The sequence below is a fragment of the Danio rerio genome, chromosome 12 (assembly GCF_052040795.2).
Source record: "Danio rerio strain M-AB ecotype USA chromosome 12, GRCz13ab, whole genome shotgun sequence".
NCBI lineage: Eukaryota > Metazoa > Chordata > Actinopteri > Cypriniformes > Danionidae > Danio > Danio rerio.
In genome coordinates, this window is record NC_141032.1 from 17,727,266 (window position 1) to 17,750,522 (window position 23,257).

A 23,257-nucleotide genomic window follows, 5' to 3' on the forward strand; every position below is an offset into this window, starting at 1 on the left:
AGGCCTAAAATAAACAAAATTTACCTATTTAGGCATATTTATTAGTTTAACGGATAAATGAATAAATTGGTCTAAATAAATGAATAAATAAATACGTCCATTAATGTACATTATTATATTTAGTTAAAATTGCATGCACATTTCTTAGGCTAAATAAGTCCCAGAAAAAAAAAACTATTTTAATATAGCCTACTTTTTACTTTTCAATATATTTTATTTATTTAATAATTTATTTTATTTATTTATTTATTTATTTAAGCCCTTTCCCCTGAGGAACTCTCGTTTTATGCTTACCGTTACGAGACTGTGTTTTAGGAGTCCCAAGTCCACTTGCTTCTTGTGGAGTTCATGCTTACATTGCCAGCTGTGTGAAAAGGCCCCGACAATATTACTTCATAGTCCGAGGGTGCGATCGTTTTTTTGCTTCTGGTCGTGCAATCCATTTGTGACAGCCAAGTTTAGAACTGTTGCACTGACACTTTGGTCCATCCTTGCAGCCGTGAGTGGATGGTGAATTCGCAAATGCGACCTTAGGTTCGAGGTATTTCCATCCCTCGCGATCACTTTTTTGTAGCACAATTTGCAGATTGCATCCTCCGTATTCACCACCTCTCCCTTCTTGTTCGGTCGAATCCCAAAATACGCCCAAATTGCTGCCGTTGTGTTTTTTTCGAAACCAGGTCACACACATGGTGCGCCTCTCGCCATGTTTCCTCACCTCTCTCTTTCTCCTCCACGCTGTCCCGTAATGACAACAACACATAAGCATTTTAATTATTAAATAAATTATATTTTCATAATATTGAATCCTTGACTACCATATTACCATAATACCGCCCAAGCCTAATGGTCATAGAGCGCTGTGAGCAGGATGGAGCAGTGGGCATGGCTAGAAAACCAGGGAAAGAAGATGGGGGCAAACAACTGTAAGTTAGCTCACCAGTTCAAGACGAAAAAAAATCTCACACAAAACGTGAGAAGATGCATGATTTTTATAGTTAACAAAATAAAAATGCAAAAAAATAAACAGCATTTTATTGCCATGTTACAGATATGATAGGCTATTTGTAATTTTATATTATATATAAACATAACCACAATTTGTTATATCATTATAAAGATAATCATGTTTGCAATATAAATGAGGAGAACTTCTCTCCTCCTTAACCCTGGTTTTGAATGCAGAAACAGTGACAGCAGTACAGCAGGTCTCTTTCCCTTTCTGTTCTAACCCCTAGCCCTGCCGGTAATCTGGAAGATTTTAAACGTGTGAACACAACTGCACGGCGATGTATCTGAATGTAACACGCTCAACTAATAAAAGACAAAGTCTGCCAGTCTCCAATTCGTATACACTGTTTTGACAAAAATGCTTTCTGCACACACAACTTGCCTGTATCTGTAGCCCTTGACAGCATTGCGGGGGGAAAACCATTCAACAAACCCTGTAGATCATGGAAACAAACGTGTGACATTTCACAACCACCTAAATACTGCATGCCGTGTGCTGTCTCACAGCATGGCAGGTCTGTCCGTATGGGTCTATCATCGAAAAGCACGCGCAGTCACGAATATTTAAGAAGCAGGCTCTACTCATAGGATTGGAAAACTCGGTCTGTGAATAATAATGAGAAACTAACGCGTCCTCTCTGGAAAGGCACATAGCGCTATGTCACCGATTTATTTTATTTTTTTGATCCTGTCCCAAAAATTATTTTAAACCCGGAAGATGAAATTACCTGACAAAAGGTTCAAATTATCCAGTTTTTGCCACAATTAAAGCTAACAGGAGATAACTTTAACTAAATTGATGCTCAACAAACAAACCTGTTAAAATCTCAAAAATTACTCAAGGGTTTCTTCAACCTTTAATAAATGAACCATAATGTGTAGTTTTTATAAAGTTTGACCTGTTGTGGTTATCTGCATTACTACATTTAATTGAAGGTGTTTTATTTAGTGATTTTCAAGTTTCATTATTATTTTTTGTGTTTCTTTTTCTGTGTATGTTTTGTTACTTGTCACTCACATTATTGTATTCTTTGTGCTTTAAAATTGAAAACCACAATTAAAGTACATGTGTAACAAAAATGATGTAAGTGCATTTTGAAACAACATTTACTTTACATTTTTTTGCTATAATTTTCTGTTGTGTGCGATGAGTGTTGTGAATTTGCATGTACTTCCCACTTTTTGAAATGTTAGATGTTAATTCCACTGGAACTGTGAACTTAAAAGGAATTTAACAACTGCATTAAATTCCAGAGTATTAAAACTTTGATTATTTCTCAGTAGGTATAGAGGACTGCAAAAAAAAAGCATGCAGGAAAGCAGTCCAACTTTATATTATGTGGCCTGAAATAATATATACTTTCATCAGAAATAAATACAATGTACGTACTGTGTTTATAATTTCTTGCAGAGCATTTCTGTTGCTCTTAAGGTGGGATAGGGTTAGGGACAGATTTGGTGATATGGGGTAGTTTAAGGTTGTAAGCAGAGGTGTGGACTCGAGTCATGTGACTTGGACTCGTCAGACTCGAGTCATGAATTTGATGACTTTAGACTCGACTTGACAAAATATAAAAAGACTTGCAACTCGACTTGGACTTGAACATAAATGACTCGGACTTTGACTAGGACTTGCCCCTATTGACTTGTAAAGACTTGCTGCTTCCCATGAAAAGCCCAAAGATAAAAAAGTATGTTGACATGGACCGCTCTCTCTCTCTCCCCGTTTATGTGTGCGTGTGTGTGTGACAGCATGCGCGCTTTCGGCATGACATCCAATCAAAGCACGGTAGATTGTTTTGATTCGACAGTATCCAACGTGACTACTATGAGGCGCCGGAGTGGACAAAAGTCAAGCGAACGCAGAGAGAATTTGAATATGTGATCGAGCCAATACTCGCGTGCCAATACTCTGTCGCTCTCTCTCTCTCTCTCTCTCTCACATACAACACACACCTCTCTCTCTCTCTCTCTCTCTCTCTCGCTCGTGCATTCAGTCTCTTTGCGTTCGCTTGACTTTTGTTTACGATGGCGTCTCATACCTTTAGTGCTTTTGCTCTCACGGGATCCTCCTTTTAAACTGACCCTTCGCTAAGCCACGCCCAAAAACCGCCACCCACCAATCGCGGCTTACCAATCGTGGCTACGGACAGGGGCTCTGTCAAGCTTTCGAGCGAGGGAAACAAGCCAAATCGTTGCGCAATTATTGGATTTTGCAAATCTGACACCCGCTATCCTAAAAGTTTGGACTGGGTGGTGGGATTTTTCCCTTTTCAAAACCTAAAGCCCAAGAGGAGAAATGCCTGCGTGGATCAAGCTGTGTGAGGGGCGGTAAAGGAGTTAACAGCTAAGTTGATTTTGTTTTCGATATTCACATTCAGTGATAGGTGGCAATAACTCACACTCCTCTTATCCTAAACAGATCTAAACTGTGTTCTTATAAAAAAAAAAAAAAAAAAGCAGGTCATGTTTACCAGCGGTCTTTTTATTTTTTTTTTCCACTCGATATTATGAGCACTGCTTAGTTTAAACCCTCGCCATTGTAACACAAATAAATACATACACTAATATTTGCTGGTAGGAAATATCTATTTGTTCACTTCTGTTATTTATACTTTGATTTGCATTTAAATTTTTTTTCTTCCACTTAACTGCAAATTTGAATAAAAACTGGATAAAGAGCACACAAACACGCTGACAGTAATAGGTACTGTACACTGTTATGGGTCAATGATGCTAATATTCGGCACAAATCTATCAGTTTCTTAGGTTATTAGATTATTTTATAATTTCACCTCTCCTGCTGTGCATGAACTATGCTGTTGAATGTTCAGCGTATGAGGTTGCTAGGCTAACCTTGCTTCAATTTTGATGAAATTATTCTCTAATCAGTTGCTATTATGTTGTGAATATACCCCTGTAATGTATACTGCAGTCCTCTTTTGTCTGGCTTTCTCAGATATCTCACCTGTTTGTCAAAAATGACTAATTAAATCCTTGGGAATGTCAGACACCAGCGCATACACACTGTAATAGATGTGCCAGGCATGAAAGCTTGACAGGCGTAGCAACAGTAACTAAGGAGGGCGAGGCTTAGCGAAGGGTTATTCCAAGAATGTTGATATGGTTTCTTTCTTGCTTTACTATTTATTTACAATACACAAAAAACTAAAAGGTTAAGGTAAATTCTTTAATAAATTCTAGTGTTTTTGAGTATTATACTTGTTGTATACTTGTATTATACTTATTATAGTAGTATTAACAATAGTGAACAGATAAAATACAAAGTGTAGTTTTACTACAGTAAAGTGTAGTGATTTGTAGTATAAAATACCCTATATTGTAAAATAATACAGCACTGGGTAATTTGTTTATATTACACTAGTGTTACCATAGCAACTATAGTATTACCACAACTGATCAATTGAAGTTCTTTACTGTAGTAGGCTACTGTTCAAAACACAGTACATGCCAATATACGTGTTCAGGGGCCCCGTGGAACAGCTTTCCTCAAAATGAAGAGGATGACATGGAAAATGTCCTCCACAATCTCATCAGCAAAGTGGAAGCCAGCAGACACTAGTTTACTTTATTTTAGCTGCCATGATAAAATGAGATTGATAGTGAGATTTATTTGAAGAGTGAATAATACAGTAGGCTATAATACCTTATCAAGTGTTTCCTTATTTTATCACAGTTACATTTCCGCTTGCATTAGTTTTTGTTTAAATTCTTTTAAAATAAAATGTATTCTTTACATCCAACATCTATTCCAGTGGTGCCTTATAGTGGTGTAAACCCCTTTACAAGGGGTGTTTCCCCTGTGTACACTCTAGCCACCCCGATATGATTTTGCTGTTGACATTATTTATTTAAATCTACTTACATAAGTGCAATACAATGCAATATTTCAATAAATAAATAGCAGCCACTAAATTATTGTGGATTGATTGGTGCCACTGACGTAGCTGGCCTCTTCTGGCCCCCCTTAAGCAAATTTTCAGGGGGGCACCACTGGTCTATTCTCTGTCTTTAAGTGTTTGAAACTGAAAATATCTCATCATATAACACAACCAAAAATGTTATGGTTTATTAGATTAAACATTTAATATGTAAGTCTATTTTAGTATTTTGGGTATTGTTATTAAACAGTGCAGCAATATGAATCATATCAAAAAGCATGAAAGGAAGAGGGAACACGACACAAATTGTGAGTCTGCATATAATCTCTGAGAGCGCTCAAGAAAATTTGTGTGTGAGCAGTGCATATTTGAGAGCGAGAGAAAATTTGCGCATGAACAGCGTATATTTGAGAAGTCGCAATCAGTTTTGTCCACAAACAGAGGAAATCCGTGCACGAGCATCACACAAGGTAGAGAGCAAAGCTCTTCAACGTTATGTGAAGAAAACAACGTTATTGTTTGTATGAAGTAGCCTACTTACATTGCTGCTAGACGGATTTGCAACTCCATCTCTTTAGCACACACGAGATTCAATTGACAAAATTCCAATTTCACTCAATTTAACTTTGCAGCATATACAGGAGTTGGTCTACTGCTACCACATTGAGGTTATGTAATTTTGGTTAATCACAAGTTGATCACCGAAGACATAATATAGCACAACTAAACTTTATGAATTAGACAGCAGGAGACCTGCAATTTCTGTGTGATGTGAGGCAAAATGGACTCTTTTTTTGGTGGAACTCGTTCTTGTGCATTATGCTGTGGAGACGAGACGCAGCACTGTTCAGTACTTTTTCAGAAAATTGCATTTGTATTTTTATATATCTGAGCAGTGTTCTTTCATAAAAAGGTTTGTTTAATTAATACAGATCTTACAACCATACCTAATCTGTATACATTTTATTTTTCTGTTAAAAAGACTCGAAAAGACTCGAAAATCAAACTGCAGGACTTTGGACTTGACTTGAGACTTGTTGCCTTTGACTCGGGACTTGACTCAGGACTTGCCTGTCTTGACTCGGGACTTGACTCGGGACTTGAGGGCAATGAATTGAGACTTACTTGTGACTTGCCAAACAATGACTTGGTCCCACCTCTGGTTGTAAGAAATGGTCAACAGTGAAATTACATATGTAATTACAGATCTAATTAAAATTACATCTAATAAATCATAAGTACAATGTAAAAACATGTATTTATAAAAAAAAAAAGTACATTGTAACAAATGGTTATTTTCAGTGTAAGTGTGCATTAGCTAAGGCCACCTAATATAAAGTGGGGCAAGTAAAGGTAAAAAAAAATCAACAATAACAGATTTTTAAAGTAAAAAATGTTGAAAAAAAATATTGTTTTTAAACAGATAAGTTTTGTTATGCTTACACACGGCTTTACCACTACTCCAGGAATTTTGACCTGCAAAAATAAAGCATTTTTTAAAATTCTGCACACTGAAATTTCTTTTTGGTATTGGTGGGTTCGTACTCTGGCATCTTTTACCCACAAAAATTGAAGAATTTTGAAAATGATGAATCTATTTGTGATAATAATAATCTTCCAAGTAAAGGAATTCAGAAAGTCTCTACTGCCTTGGAAACATACCAAGTTTTATAACAGTAATTAAAAATTGAATATGCACCCGGATCTATAGTTTTGGATTTCATTAATTTTGTTAAAGCTGTTCAGGAGATAAAAAACAAACAAACAAAAAAATGGTGTGTACGGTATCGGATAGGATAAATGTGTTAGTATTGGATAGGATTAGGGATGTAAAGTAAGATACAACTTTATATGTGCTAATTGCCAGTTTATATGCAGGTAATAAATCAGTAGTAAAGGGTATGCATTGTTGTTTAAAGTGTATCATATGTTTTAGCAGATACTCCTGGACTGCTGCAGTTTGAAGTGTGCCCACTAACAGACTCAAGCTTTAGTGTGTCCTTTCAACACCCTGTAAATGAGTCACTTGTTTGTGGTAAGGAAAAACTTTGAACCTTAAATTTCTGTTCTCCTACAGTGTAAATAAAGCATAAATTACTATGGTTTATACTTTTGTTAATTCTTTCTTTTCAGTGGTGATGGAGGTCATTGATTCGATGCAGGTAGCCTGCAAACTCTACAAGGGTTTATCTGATGCTTTGATCTGCACTGATGACTTCATTACTAAAGTAGTCCAAAGGTGAGTATTATATTTCTTTCCAAAGAGGGAGTAAAATTACCGTGTTTTAAATATTGCTGCACTATTCACAACCTGACAAAAGTCTTGTAGTCGATCCCAGTTTTAAGAGCAACAAATTTACAACTTGACTTCTAGTTGATCATTTTGGAAAAGTGGCAGAAGGAAGATTTTTTTTTTCAGATAAATTGTCTGTTGATCTGCAACTTACACTATGTACAGCCTTAAACCGGACAGACGCATGCTTGTCCCTTCTCCCATCAAATATTTTGAAAACATAAGCCACCTTTGACACTCATTAACAATCATAAAGTCCTCATGCTGCAGGAATTAAAAGGTTTGATAAAGTTGCAGATGTCAAGCTTTAATAAACTACAACAGTTCGCGTTCATTAAACGTTAAGAATGGTTAAAAAATCCATATGAATCAGTCCCCTAAAAGCCATGTCTCGTTTTCAGTTTCAGGCTCAGGCACACTTTTCACTCCTACTACAAGCATTCCATAACAAAGCCCAAGTAAACCTCGCTCTGGCACACCTCTGAATCGGGCGCCTGAGCCCAATTCAGAGCACTCACACTTCTCAAACGATCCGAGAAACGGGCCTGCGAATGGTTCGAATAGCATAGTGTGAGTGTGCCCTCAATCATCGTAAACACTGCAGAAGACCTTTTGTAACCTTCATGGACCCAGTGTTTGAGAAGTTTGGTTCTCAAACTTCTCATGATTTGGGGTTAAATTCAGGATGAGGGGTGTGCGAGAGATCTGCAGTGTGGATGGCAAAATCAACAGCCTTGGGTATCAAGAAGTTTGTGCTGCCCATTACATTACAAACCACAGGAGAGGGCAAAAAAGTCAAGTTATTATTTGTTTTTATTTCTAAAACTTGGATAGAAGACTTGTAGACGTATACAACATAACAGCTGCAGGCAAGCCACCGCTGGCCATGGATATACAAGACAAATAGAAAGATTACACGTGGGTCATTGACAAAACTTTGTTTACAAATAACGGTTAAACGATCATTAAAAAAAAAAAAACTTTTCTTGGTTCATTTCAAGTACACTTGGTTTATTTAAAAGTACAGTTTTCAAGCTTTATTTGGAAATATTTCTAATATCTGTAATTGAAGCAAGTATTCACTAAGGTGCTAGTGCATTTGTTGACCACAAAAATGTTCATAAAAGCACACATCTGGTCTGAGCTTCACCCCTGGAGAAACGTCAGTCTGTATTGATCAATGATTTTCTCCTGTAGTAGTAAGTGGGGCTTCATTCGCCACATTGACCGTTACCCTTTTCCCCATTCGAAACTATGCAAGTGACTTGTCTTGTGTATTCAATAGACTTTGATCACTCACCGGATGTGCCGTACCGCGTGTGTGGGCTTCTATACCTTGTTAAGCAAAAAGAATAAACGCCTAACATTGATGATGGTGTTCATATTTAATATACAAGTTGTTTAGAATTAAATGTTTAGAGATATATAATAATATAATAATAAAAGCATGATTATAATAGTAGAAGGCAAAAGAAATGTTTTGCCAATAAATAAAGTTTTAAAATAAGCATTTTCTCTAGACCTTCAAAAATGGATTATGAGGTGGGCTTTAAAGTGAAAAAGGTTATAAGCTCCTGATGTAGTGACATTATCATTTTTTTAATAATGTAATTACACTTACAATATTTCTTAAAATTGATGTAGTTTCTATTGCTTTCAATGTCAAATGACATTGTTTAATTTTTAAGTGGCACTTTGCATAACTGCATCTAATGGAAAATCCACAAGTCTGCATTAAGGCTCAGACGCACCAACCCACACCAAAGAACTAATGCTGATGTAAACCAGCTGTGTTGGCACCTTACTTCGACTGTGTTTGGATTAGTATGAACCAAAAAGCGGTTCATGAACACGCCAAACAGATGATCCAAGGGTGACAGTAGTGCGTTTCCTTATTCCACAAATCGAAAACAGAACTTGTGATCGGCACATACAAACAGTAAACAGCATTTAGTACCAAAGTAGCATATAGCTCAATTTTCACAGTGTTTGTCATCCTCAACAGAGGGATTCACCTGTGCAAATCAGTCAGATAATCTAATAATCATTGTCATTAGAGATAGTTCAGTGAAATTACTGCCGGCTTCTTTGTGTTTTTTCACAACTTGAATTGTTTGCTTAGTCTTAATACTTAAGTTCTTGCTCTCTGATTCATTGCTAAATAACCAATCCGAGCGCTCCTGTTTAAAAGTCAACACTGAATCTACATGCTGAATCAACTCAACTCGCTCCAGCATTAACCTGATAAGAGGCGACATGCAGAACACACTGGACTAAATAGCCTGACAGACGCTCACCATTGGCTTGAAGCTGCCCAGTGGCCGACTATTAGCTTTTGTGTGTGCCAGCATTTAGGTTTTCCAAATCAACAGTGTGAGACAATTATTTTAGTAAATTAATGAGAGGGAAAGGGACAGAAATCGTATGTGTTAGAGCTGTACAATTGAGACTAAACTGAAGATTTAATTTTGAAGGTATATTTTCACAATGCTTACAAAGTATGATAAATGCATTCGGAATATTTATTTGTTTATTCCTTTATGCATTTTGGTTAAAACCGGTCTTTAAAGGTAAAGGTTGCTGCAGTTTTTCCTGATCCTCTCTTCCATGCTACATTTGTTCTATGTTGTTTATTAGCAAGATAATATTAATAGCTAAACTTGCTCAAAAAAACTATGCAGAAAAAATATTATGTTACTCACTTAAATAAAATGATTTATATTTGAAAATATATTTTTCATTGCTCCATTTAATTTTTGTGCTTGACAACTGATATCATTATCAAGACAAGGCAAGCATGTGCTCTTAAATTGTTTGGTCTGCAAGTAGGTGTTACAAAAATGTCTGCACAGTGCACCTTTAAATTATGAAACCGAATTTTCCAAAGATCTTACATTTACACTGTTTACATAATGTTGTAGATTGAGAAGTATCACTTACATTTATTTACTGTTTTGAGTAGTTAAAAGTACTAATTGCAGTACTGTTTAATACTGTCATTTTATGAATGCGCTGTTGAACGAACTTTTAAAAAACATGATTGGCCATTGTATTCACTTTTAATAAATATGTCTATGATTTGCCACAATAATTATAGCTGTGTGCTCTTTATTGAGCACTTGCACAGCTACATTGACACAGGAGCATTTAAAAGCACCTTCCATCATTAATTTCTGGGTTTCCATCAGTTGATAGCTCATATATTTCTTCATAGATGCCTTTTCTGACATTTTTGTAAGCAATTGGTTAACAGTTTGAAGCAATTATTGTAGACAATTAGCCATATATGTTGAGCACAGGAACATTATTAAATGGTTTAAGCTTCTTAACAGCATTCAAATGTTATTGGGAAATCATTAAATAATTAATTCAGTCCCAAATGGTATTGCAACAAAAAATACTTTTGACAACACCACTTTTGTTGAAACAACCTACATTGCTAGTAAACGATTAGTTGTGAACTGTAACCATTGTTTTAAATAAAGTATGTTTATGACATTGATATTCCTACAAGGCCTACTTACTGGAAAGTTGTAAAATTTATGCTCCTAATAATGCCGTTTTAATGTTAACATGTAAGTTATGTGTTGCATCTATTTTCCTTTCCTAGATGCATGTCTATTCCGGTGACTATGCGTGCCATACGACGCAAGGCAGAGACCATTCAGGCAGACACACCAGCGTTGTCCCTTATAGCTGAAACTGTGGAAATTATGGTGAAGAAGAACTTGCCCCCAACTGGCAGCCCAGGTTACATGGGAATGGGTACAGGGCCAGATGGAAGTAACCCAATGGGTCTCCCTTTAAATAGTGGAAACAACAGTGTTGTGTGTGTAGGGGGGAATGGATCTTTCCAAGGTCCAATCACCTCAATGTTCAACATGGGACGTACTGGTCAAGGAAGCTCGTGCATTGATACCATGGGACAGGTTGGAGGTCAGCAGCAAGCAATGCAGCAGCAACATCAACAATCTCAGAGCCATGGGTCAGATGACTTTAACAAAGTCACTCAGAATCCAATTCTAACCAGCCTTTTGCAAATAACAGGCAGTGTTGGGTCCAGTCCTACTCCCCAGCAACCTCAACCCCACCAAACACCTCCAACAACCACCTCACCAGCAAGCAACACCAAAAACCACCCTATGCTAATGAACCTACTGAAGGATAATCCATCACAGGATTTTGCTGCATTGTACAGCAGTAGCCCTCTAGAAAGACAGAACTCATCTGGGTCTCCACGGACTGACAACCAAGGCCAGCCTTGCTCTGGGACCAAGGGCAAAAAAAAGCGTCTGAGGGGCTCTGATAAAGGAGTAATGGGAGCAGCTGGGGGAATGAGTATGAAACAATCTCAGCAGCAAGTGGTAGACATGACACAACATCATCACCTCACAAGCCACTCTGAAGATGATTTCCACCGAGAGCTTTTTTCTATGGATGTAGATGCCTCCCAAAACCCGATTTTTGATGTTAGTCTTCCAGGTGATGGACTTGACACTCCACACAGTATCACTCCAGCTCCAAGTCAGTGTGGAACACCACCTCCAGGTCCCGGAATGCAATACCACCCACAGTGTCATGTCCAGCCTCAGATACAAGTCCAGTCACAATCACAAGGATCCATTCCTCGAATGGTCCGCCTCTCCAGCTCTGACAGTATTGGACCTGATATTAATGACATTCTTTCTGATATTCCTGATCAAGCCAACAAAGGAAGCAATATCGGTCATGGACAGCATCTTATGACTAGTGAAGATGGAGGTTCCTTGGGAACCCCAGTCCGGGACTCTTCCAGCTCTGGCCAGGGTAGTACAGTGTTTGAGGCAGACCTGTTTAATACAAATAGTAATGAAAATCCCTTTACTGATGCAGCAGATTTGATTGCAGAAGCTGCTACTGCAACAACACCCAATAGTGATACTTCCTCAACTAACTTCTTCCCAGACACAGACTTCAACCCAGAGCTTTTATCTGGGCAGGGAAGTTTTTCACAGACCTACTTTGAAGACAGCTCTCCCAGCCCTGATCCAGATCTTGAATTGGTTAAAAGTTTCAGTGGAGGAAGTCAGCAGAACACTCCTACAGGCACACCTCAGAATCCTGCCTCACATGGCCAAAATACTCCTGAGACTTCATTAAAAGACCCTTTTGAAATTGGTATTTTTGGTGGAAACGGTGGAGGAGGAAAACCATTTATGGCTCCAGCATCAGATATTGCAGACTCGCACCATGCTCATACTGGTGGAGGTCAAAGTCCACTTATTGGAATTGTTGTTGCAGGTAATGATTTTAAAAATGTAGATGCAAAGGCTAAGCAGCAGCAGATGAGGACAAAAGAAGATCATGTTGGAGGCAGTTCTGGACAAGGAATGGTTAGTGCATGCTCATCTGAAATGAAGCAGGTAAAGCGCAGTCGTACTCCTTCAAGTGAGGGAAAATCAAAAGACAAACCAGCTAAACGCAAGAAGCTGGAGCCAGATGCTAAGTCACCTTCACATAGTGCAGGGGGTCGACCTTACACTCCACCTTGTGGAAGTGCCACTTCTGTAGGTTTAGTAAGTACTGGTGGATCTAAGTCCCCTGGGAGTGTAGGTAGGTCTCAGACCCCACCAGGAGGTGCTACTCCACCAATCCCTAAAATCACTATACAAATACCCAGAGCTTTAACAGGAGGAAAAACATCATCTCATGGAGGTTACACATCTAGTAGCTCAACAAGTGGTGGTACTGGTAATACAATTGGCACAAGCAATAGCAAAAGCCATCATTCCTCTTCATCTGGGAAGATAAAAAGTAGTAAACTTGAAAGTTCTGTTGGGCAGGGCAATATTGCAAAACAATCAAGTGCTGCTGGTACTGGAAGTGGTATACCTTCTCAATCTAAAGTGTCTTCCATGGGCATGGGCACAGGCAAGCCATCTTCTTCTCCTATTACGAAGCATGGTTTGTCAAGCTCGGGAGGTGGTGGCAGCAGTGGATCAGGAAGTGGAATTAAAAACAAACCTCAAGGTGGTAAGCCCCCTGGCTCACTCATGAACCCCAACATCAAGCCCAACATATCACCCTCGCACTCTCGTTCTGGAGGTTCTGACAAGCTGTCATCTCCCATGAAACAAGGCCAAGTACCTGGGACCCCACCCTCTTCTAAGGCTAAATCCCCTATTGGCTCAGGCAGTGGATCAGGGGGCAATAAGTGCTCTTCGGGTGGTGGAGTTGGATCAAAATCATTAAGCAGCAGTTCATCCAACAGCGCTTCTACATCCTGTGCTTCATCCACAGGCTCCTCGTCATCTGGCTCTATGCCCTTTTCTTCAAATGGTCAGTCACAATATGGAAGCAGTGGTGGAAATTGCAGTGGTGGAGGGGGTGGTGGTGGCTGTGGAAACAACCCAAATGCAAAGGGTAAGTCCCCAAGCCGAAACAAAAAGCCATCTCTTACAGCTGTCATAGACAAACTCAAGAGTGTGGGAAGTGGGGGTAATGGTGGGGAGGAAATTGAAAGTTGTGGTGGTTCAAGTGGAGTAGGGCAGCAAAATACTGTTCCTACATCCTCAAAGCATTCTATGTCCTCCCAAGGAGGTGAGTTTTTGAGCAAACGAGACAAGATAGACAAAGATGGGAAATCCAAGATGTCTGGATCAGGGGGGAATTCAAGTGACAAAAAGATGATTGATGCCAAAAGTAACACAATGACTGGTACTGGTGTGGCAAAGATTATTATCAGCAAGCCAGAAGGAGGCTCTCCAAGCATTAAATCTAAAGTAACACTTCAGAAACCTGGGGAAGGTTCTGGTGATGGTGGCATTCGTTCCCAACACTCAGGCCACAAAGCATCACCTCTATTTAGTGGTTCTACACCAAAACATGACCGCAGCTCCCCAAGCCACAGCCGTTCTCCTGGGTGTACACCTATGAATCCAGACAGTGAGAGTGAGTCAGGTAGCAGTTCAGTTGCTGAAAAGTCACATCAGAATAGTCCTAGCTCTGATGATGACCAAACTATGAGATTACACCAACCAATTCAAGACTACATGAGCTCCATATCTATTAGCCAGAGTGAAAAACACAAAAAGCATAAAAAAGAGAAAAAGAAGCAGAAAGATCGTGAAAGAGATAAGGAGAGAGATAAGGAAAAAGAAAAGAAGAAGTCAATGTCTTGTGGGCCCTCACACACAGTAAAGACAGATAATTGGTCTAGATCTCCTATATCTTCAGAAACATCAGTGTCATTGCTTAGCTCTGAGCGTTCATCACGACCAAGTCCTGTGTACATGCATACAGAGGATGATGATCTCATGGACTCTGCCCTAACAGGCAATCTAGAACCTTTCAAATAAATAATGACTTAATGGGATAAATTAACCAAAATCTAAATTATTATTAACACATCCTTCATTAAGATAATTTGAAAGTACTGGTTGCTGGGAATGCTGCAGTTGACTTTTTATGCTGTTAAATTCCTTTATTATATATATATATATATATATATATATATATATATATATGTATATATATATATATATATATATATATATATATATATAATGCACACACAGGGGTTGAACAATGAATCTGAAAACCCTAGTTTTAAACCACAATAGTTCATTACTATGGTGTACGGTTTCATTTTGTTGCCAATACAACATCAATTAGACTTGGACATGACATAAACAGGTCTTGCACAGTGGCCAGAGTGAGCCTTTTTATTTATTTATTTTTGCAGAATAGTGGCGTGATGCTGGTAGAGTAAAATTTTTCTTAACTTGCTCCTCCAAAACACCCCAAAGTGGTTCAATAATGTCTAGATCTCGTGTCTGTGCAGGCCATGGGAGATGTTCATTTTCATCCAAGCACTCTGTCACCCGTCTTGCTGTGTGTATTGGTGCATTATCATCGTAATATATGGCACCGCCTTCAAGATACAGTGTTTGAACCTTTGGTTGCACATGGTCCTTCAGAATGGTTTGGTAATCCTTGGCAGTGATGTGCCCATCTTGCACAACTATTGGGCCTAGAAAATGCCATATTTCAGCCCAAACCATCATTGATCCACCACCATGCTTTACTCTGGGTTTGCAACAGTCCGTGTGGTACACTTCTTTGGGGCTTCACACCTTAACTCCGGGATGTGAGAAAGACAGGTGGACTCGTCAGAGAACAATACATGTTTCGCATTGTCCACAGCCCAAGATTTTTGCTGATGGCACTATTAAAAGCAATGTTTGGCATTAGCACAAGTGACCAAAGGATTGGTCATAGGAGCCCGGCCATGTATAATGACCTTGTGGAGCTCCCAACGACCAGTTTTAGAAGACACAGGAGAGTTGAAGTAAACATTTAATTCTGCAGTGAGTTGGGCACCTGTAATTTTATGTTTTTCAGATACAATCTGGGTTAGCACCCAGACATGCCTTTCATACAGCTTTATCTTACATTCTGAGTTACTTCTGAAGGATGGGGTTCTTCCTTCTCAGTGGCATGTTGACATTCCCCTATATACTGTGGCTCTTGATACGTCATAAAGACTTGTTGTCTTGGTCACAGATAAACCAGTGAGATGTGCACAAATTTGTCCTCTTATGAACTCTGATATGTCACCCATAACATTGTCTGCATTGCAATATTTTAAGTAAAACTTTGCCATTGCTACTTCCACACTATGCTCTTATTAGTGGAATGTGTAGTCAATAAAGATTGGCCACCATAACTAAATTGGCTAGTTTTTCAGTTTCATTGTCCAACCCCAGTATGTGTGTGTGTACAGTGTAAAAAAATACACCAGTAACCTTTTGAAACGCTGTTATTAAATGCAAATGATTTACTTGTGAACTTAAAAAATGTAACAGAACAAGAAGCACACATGACACAACACTAAGGTCTGTTGTTTTTCTGAGTAATTGGCTAATGAATTGAAAGATGTGTCTTGTAAATACTTGGAGTATATATACTTGGGTGGGTGTTACATTGCTACATTCACATGTAAATAATTCAAATGCAGACATCACTATTGCTAGTGTGTTTAATGGAAATTAATTCCGGAATATCTTCAGACTTTTTAAGATATTTTGCAGCTATTTAGGTTGAATTGTTAATTTTTTTTTTTTTTTTATCTAGTTTTTAGATTTATTTTATTTTTTCAAATGATATAGTAATATTGCCAAAATGTATCATTCATGGAGTTATTTAGCTTGCTTAACATGAGAATATCTAAAACAATTCTTTGATTTTAGTCTTTTTTTAATTTGATTTTAGTAACCATGTTGTTAAACAAGGAATCTTGAAAAAGTGTTTTTAATTATTATACATTTTGTTATTGTTACTTTTTACACTGTCAATAGATTAAAAAAAATGAGTGTAACAATAATTGATTTTATTGTTTGGTTTGATTTGGGGATTTTTATGTAAAAAAATGTTATTAGACTGAAATAAAAGTCAGTTCTAAGTTCTTGTCAATCTGTTTTTTTGCCCGATAGAGAATTGTGATATTAATGCTGAAAAGATTAAACTTTCTTCTTAGCTTATAAATACTGAATGCGTATTGTTTCACACAGAGGAAATAAACCAATCAGGCCCAGGAGTGTTTTTAACTGAAGGAACAAGTACATCCACTATAAAACAGGTACACTCTTACAGTTCATTCTAAGATTCACTATACTTCGGCTCAGTCCCCGATTTAACAGGTGTCACTGCAGCGGAATGAACTGCCAATTACTCTGGAATATGTTTTATGAGGTGTATACTCTTCCCGCCACAACCCAGCACTGGGAAAAGACCCATATACTCTCTCATTCACATATACATTTATTCACTACAGCCAGTTTAGTTTACCCAATTCACGTATACAGCATGTCTTTGGTCTATGGGGAAACCCAGGCAAACACGAAGAGAACTTGCAATTTCCACACAGAAATGCCTCCTGGCCCAACTGTCAGTCAATCCAGCAACCTCCTTGCTTTGAGGCGACACTGGACTGTTATCCACTGAGCCACCATGCCACCTTTTATTCTAAGACTGTGTATATATTAAATTTGAATATACTTTTTTAAAATTATAATTAATAAAAGTCACTGATTTTGCATGTTTCTAATTTAGTTACCTGTGAAGGGAACATGCATTTCACACAGGTCTATGTTTATGGTGGTCACTGTCTATTTAAAGCTCAAAAGGCCTGCTGACAAAACTAACAAACAATTGTCTTATGTGAATGCAAGATGTTTGCCAGACATCCTACAGAGACCAAGGCCAGAAAAGACAAAAAAAAAATACAAAAATATTGTACTTTCCACAGTCTTCTCCAGTCAACTATCAGATAATGTGTTTTAGCTTTTTATTAGACTGCTATAAAAAAAATAAAAGAAAATCTTCAGCATCAGTAATGGTTGAAACAGAGATAGAGACCACAAGTTGGCACCCAGATTCATTCATAATTAAGTTTGCATACTTTACAACTTGTGTATACTACAACTCTTCCTTATACTTATTTTAAGAAATAATATGTGTTCTTAGTAATGGCTATTTGTAATGTAACATTTTACATCAAATCAGCTCAGCTCATAAGCAATACATAGTCTAACTTGAAAATGTACACACTGTCATGAGTGATTAATTTGGTCAGCTACATTTTATTTTAAATTGTTTTTTATTTTATTTTAAAAGGTCATGTACGGTTAGGGTCATAATTATTTGGACATTGATACAATTCTAACATTTTTGTCTATATACCAACACTATGGCTGTTTCTCAATATGCGTTCTTCAGCGGTCTTGTGTCCTCGTGTAACGTCATCAATAGCTGCCTGAGTTTATTTCAAATACTCATGACCGCAAGTATGGAGGACGCGTGAAACTTCCCGTATGTGATCTTGATATCGAGGATGCACCGATGCAGACTTGAGCACCGAACTCACTCTGGAAGTCCCAGAAGTCATTGCGACTGGAAATGGTAAGCGCAGCATTTTATTTAGATTTTTTATTAAAGCTCAGAGATATCACTGATTTACCTCAGGAGTTTCCCCAAATGAAATAATCTTAATAATGAAATATCTTAATAAAGGAATAAATATTAAGGGTGTTTGTTTGATAAGATTTGTATTAAAATCTGTTTTATTTATATTGTGTAGTGCAGGGGTCACCAACCCTGTTCCTGGAGAGCTACCTTCCTGCAAAATTCAGTCCCAACCCTGATCAAACAACACCTGAACCAATTAATAGTACCTAAAGCAGCACTTGATAATTACAAACAGGTGTATTTGGTCAGGGTTGCAACTGAAATCTGCAGGAAGGTAGCTCTCCAGGAACAGGGTTGGTAACCCCTGGTGTAGTGTATATTTATGTTTTTATGCAAGGTATGTATTTTGAAAAGGGGAGAAACAATATATCCAATGACTGCTGTAATGTTTAAATTATTTACCATTTAAAACACGTGTAGGTCATGTGACCATCAGGAAGAACGCAGCATCTCTTTTCTCAAAGGACGAGTTCTCTGCCCTCGCGGTCTGAGTTCGTTCTTCCGAGGACACCTGGCAAGACCGGTTTCCACAAGAACGCAAGTCTGTCCTCTGTGTTCTTGGAATTGAGAAACAGCTAATTAATTTGAAATGAAACAAGCAAGGTGTGCTTTAACTCAAATCAGGTGAACGTTGTAGGAATTACAACAGTTTGCATATGTGCCTCCCACTTGTTAAGGGTCCAAAAGTAATTGGACGAGTGACTTCTAAGCTGTACCATGGACGTGTGTGTTATTCCCTCATTATCCCAATTACAATAAGCAGACAAAAAGTCCTGAGTTCATATCAAGTGTGCTATTTACATTTGGAATATGTCACCGCCAACTCTCAAGATGAGATCCAAAGAACGGTCACTATCAGTCAAGCAAGCCATCATTAAGATGAAAAAAAAAAAAAACAAGAAAACCCATCAGAGAGATTGCAAAAACATTGGGCATGGCCAAAACAACTGTTTGGAACTTTCCTAAAAAGAAAGAACGCACCATTGAGCTCAGCAACACCAAAAGACCCAGAAGAACACAGAAAACATCCCTGGTGAAGACAACAGTTACAGTTGACCAATAACAGTTGGCCAGATCAAGAACACTATCCAGGAGGTAGGTGTATGTGTATCAAAGTCAACAGTCAATAGAAGATTACACCAGAGTAAATACAGAGAGTTCACCACAAAATTAAAACCTTTGGTGAGCCTCAAAAACAGGAAGGCCAGATTAGAGTTTTATAAGAGCCTTCACAGTGCTGGAACAACATCCTTTGGACAGATGAGATCAAGATCAACTTGTAGCAGAGTGAGGAAGAGAAGGAAAATAACTGCTTATGATCCTAAGCACGTATGGCTGTCTGGTTCTCTTGAATTTACTGATAATGTGACTGCTGACAAAAGCAGCAGGATGAATTATGAAGTGTTTCAGGAAATATTTTCTACTCACATTAAGCCAAATGCTTTAGATCTCTTTGGATGGTGCTTCACAGTGCAGATGGACAATGACAAAAAGCATGTTCAAAAAGCAACCAGAATTTTTGAAGGGAAAGAAATGGAATGCCATGCAATGGCCAAGTCAATCACATGATCTGAATCCGATTCCATGCATTTTCCTTGCTGAAGACAAAATTGAAGGGAAAATGCCCCAAGAACAAGCAACTAAAGCCCTAACTGAAGACAGTTGCTGTAGAGGCCTGGCAGAGCTTTACATTAGCTTCAGCATTAAGCTTTTTATTTGTGCTAAAAAATCTAAATTAAAGGAACTGTGAAAACAGTGTTTCTGCAGATAACATAATGTCAAATTTAAGACTTTTAAAGACCTTTTTAAGACCATTAAGTAATATTAATATGATTCAAGATGTTTTTGGGGGGGCTTTTTTTAATTTATTTTATTTTTTTTTTTTAACAAACTTATACCTCAGGTTTTTCCAAACTTTTGCAAACACTTTCCTCCTTTTCCACTGCTGTTGCCATTTCTAGCCAAGAATTATTGGTCATCTGGTTCTCCCTATGATGATCATGCATGGACAGATCATAAAGAGGTCTGTACAGATGTACCTGTTTTAAACAAAATCTCTTTAAAGTGTTTTATATTCAACTCAAATCAAATATAGTGCATCACGAACTGTTCCTCCAAGTAAAAAAAAAAATTCCATTACCTCCTCTCTGGCGTTATTTCACAGAAAAATCTTGTGAGCGCAGTATTACAAGTCAAGAGTGCCATTATGTAATAAGAGCGAGCAAATCTCTTTGCTCGTGCACTGATTTCCTCTGTTTATGGACAAAACTGTGTGCGAGCTCTCAAATATTATACGATGCTCGAGCAACAAATCTCACTCTCAAATATGTACTGCCCTACGCACAAATTTTCTTGTGCGACCTCAGTACACTGCTGGCTCAGTGAGATTATATGCAGACTCACAATGTGCATCAAGTGTTCCCTCTTCCTTGATATGATTTATATTGGTGCACTATTTATTACCAATTACCAAAATACTAAAATAGACTTGCATATGACATTTTTAATCCAATAAACCATAACATTTTTGGCTGTATGTTATATGATGAGATATTTCCAGCTTCAAACAAAGTTAAAAAATACAAAGAACAGTTTTATTTTAAAACATTTATTAAGCATCCAAAAGGTTATCCATAAGCACTTAACTATAACGCAAGCAGAAATGTAACTGTGATAGAAAATAGGGGAAAACTATCACTCTACAAATAAATCCCACTATCAATCTCTATTTATCATGGCAACTAAAATAAAGTGAACTATAGTATCTGCTGTCTTCCACATTAATGATAAGATTGCTGAGGACATTTTCCCTGTCATCCTCTTCATTTTGAGGAAAAGCTGTTTAATAGGGCCCCTGAACACACATATTGACATGTACTGTTTTAAAAAGTACTATAGTAAACTACTTTAATCTGTTGTGGTAATACTGTAGTTGCTAAAGTAACACAACATGTGTAATATAAACAAATTACCCAGTGCTGGATTTTTTTTTTTTTTACAATATTGGGTATATTATTCTACAATTCACCGGACTTTACTGTAGTAAAACTACACTGTATTTCATTTTATTAATTCACTATTCTTTATACCACAGTATGCTGAAGCAAATTACAAGTGGAATAGTGAAAGAACTACAACCCCACGAAAACCAAGCAACAACAACAAAAAAGACTTTAAATGAGCATTAGATGTAGCGTTACATGGACACCGGAAAAATAAAACCTGTGCTAAAATATTTAAGACCCAGAACACCGAATTAAAGACTTAAGTTTAGATGCTCCGATCAGCATTTTTGGGCCGATCATGGATTACCGATCGCCAAAATCATTCAGTTGTTAATATTAATGATCATAAACACGAACCGCTTTGTATGATAAACGCCTTCACACTGTCGTATCTACGATCTTTTCTGAAGAACAGATTTTCATCTGTTTTTTTTTTTTTTTTCTTCTTGCTACAAACAACAAAGTATCGGCGTCAGACCAGTGGTTTAAATTATATTTTACTTAATCTTATTTCTTTTCGTTTTATTAAAAAAAGCATAAATGTTTTAAGTTTTGTATTGCATATTTTTTAAACATGATCATTTAGTCTACATGCAGCGAGGTTGATGCGGCAAATCCCCTTTACTCATGCACTATACCCATTTCATTTATGACACTGTAAACTTGACTTGGCAGGCTGATCATTTTTAAACTCAAAAGGAATTTTTAAGTGTCTTAAGTTGACACTGCTGCTGCATAATGGGATGTTTCTTATTAAAACTGTTAGCAATGTCAAAATAAAAGCAAACATTAAAAAGCATTTTCCGTTTTATCAATTGTATAGTTTAGTTTTATTAAGAATGAAAATAATAAATTATAATATTAATTATAGTGTAGACTACTATTTAGTGTCCAACAAAACATTTTTATTTGATTAGTCTAGACCAGGGCTATTCAATTAGTTTGTCATGGGGGCCGGAGAGATTTGACTTGCTATATGAGCAACAGCATATAAGAGACTATATGCTGTATATTTTAGCTCCTTAAGACACCCATGTTGGCTTTTTCTACATTAAAATGTTAATATATTGTATTTTGAAACTACATAATATTACTGCATTGTGCAATAGACTTTTTTTTTAAACGAAAATTCAAATGTATTTCAGAGCACGTATTTTGAAACTACATAATATTACTGCATTGTGCAATAGACTTTTTTTTTAACGAAAATTCAAATGTATTTCAGAGCACAACAAAACCAGTGCAGACAACTTGGTATTTTGCAGCGGTTTCGTTTCGTGCAACAGAAATGCGACTTAGAGAAGACTTTACGATGAATAAACTGTGACGAATTAAAGCGCAGTTAATAGTAAAAACGGCTAATCGTTGCATCCCTATTAACGATATCAGTGCATTGTACAAATAGCCTTTTCTACAAACATGTTTTCGGCTGCCTGCACTACTCGCTTATGATGACTCACGCTCTGTGGAGCCTTTAACTGCAGCTCGTGCTGTTATTGAAGAGACGCACGTAAAGCTATAGCGACCGTTTATCGACTGAACTAAATTTATTTTTATGTCTTGGTCATGTTGTCTGGAGGGCCGGAACAAAGTGCTAACTTTACATCTTTATTGGACACTTTAAAAAAGACGGGGGAACTTGTGTTGCAACTCGTAAGCTCCGCTCTGCTGTCTCCTGTGCGCCGTGCATGCACGTGTGAAAATGTGCGAGTAATTTACGCCAAGTGATCTGCTTTTTTGATCGGTGCTTTTGGGGTTAGCTGATCAAGCTTTTTTTAGCCAATGTTGGCCAATTGTGATCAGCGGCCGATCAGTCGGAGCATGACTACTTTTAAGGCCTTTTTAAAGACTTTTTAAAACCCCACAGAAACCCTGGAAAACAGCATTTTTTACAATATCTTTGTGCTTAATATTCTTGTTAATGTGTGTGTTTTTTCAACTTTTAAAAAAAAATGTTTCAACATTTTTGGCGCAGATGTGAAGAGGGACAAGAATTAAAAAAAAAAAACGCATCTGTCAAAGATCCTCACTCATGCCTT

General features: G+C 37.5%; 2 protein-coding genes across 4 annotated transcripts in view; one reads left to right on the top strand and one right to left on the bottom strand.

Moving 5' to 3' along the window:
• Positions 1-16,651, top strand: part of med1 (mediator complex subunit 1) — a 43,785-nt gene extending 27,134 nt beyond the window's left edge. Inside the window, 3 exon segments of one of the 2 annotated variants that reach the window (NM_001440730.1) lie at positions 6,850-6,948; positions 7,047-7,152; positions 10,817-16,651. In NM_001440730.1, the coding sequence (NP_001427659.1) occupies positions 6,850-6,948; positions 7,047-7,152; positions 10,817-14,543 (3,932 nt within the window). In that variant the 3' untranslated portion in view covers positions 14,544-16,651. 2 annotated transcript variants of the gene reach the window in all.
• Positions 1-23,257, bottom strand: part of LOC147841344 (uncharacterized) — a 221,416-nt gene that overhangs the window by 89,660 nt on the left and 108,499 nt on the right. The window contains exon 2 of one of the 2 annotated variants that reach the window (XM_087276020.1): positions 19,141-19,243. The gene's annotated coding sequence lies outside the window, so the exon portion shown is untranslated. Of the gene's footprint in view, positions 1-19,140; positions 19,505-23,257 lie in introns of those variants that run through there. The other variant, XM_088651143.1, reaches the window with a different exon arrangement.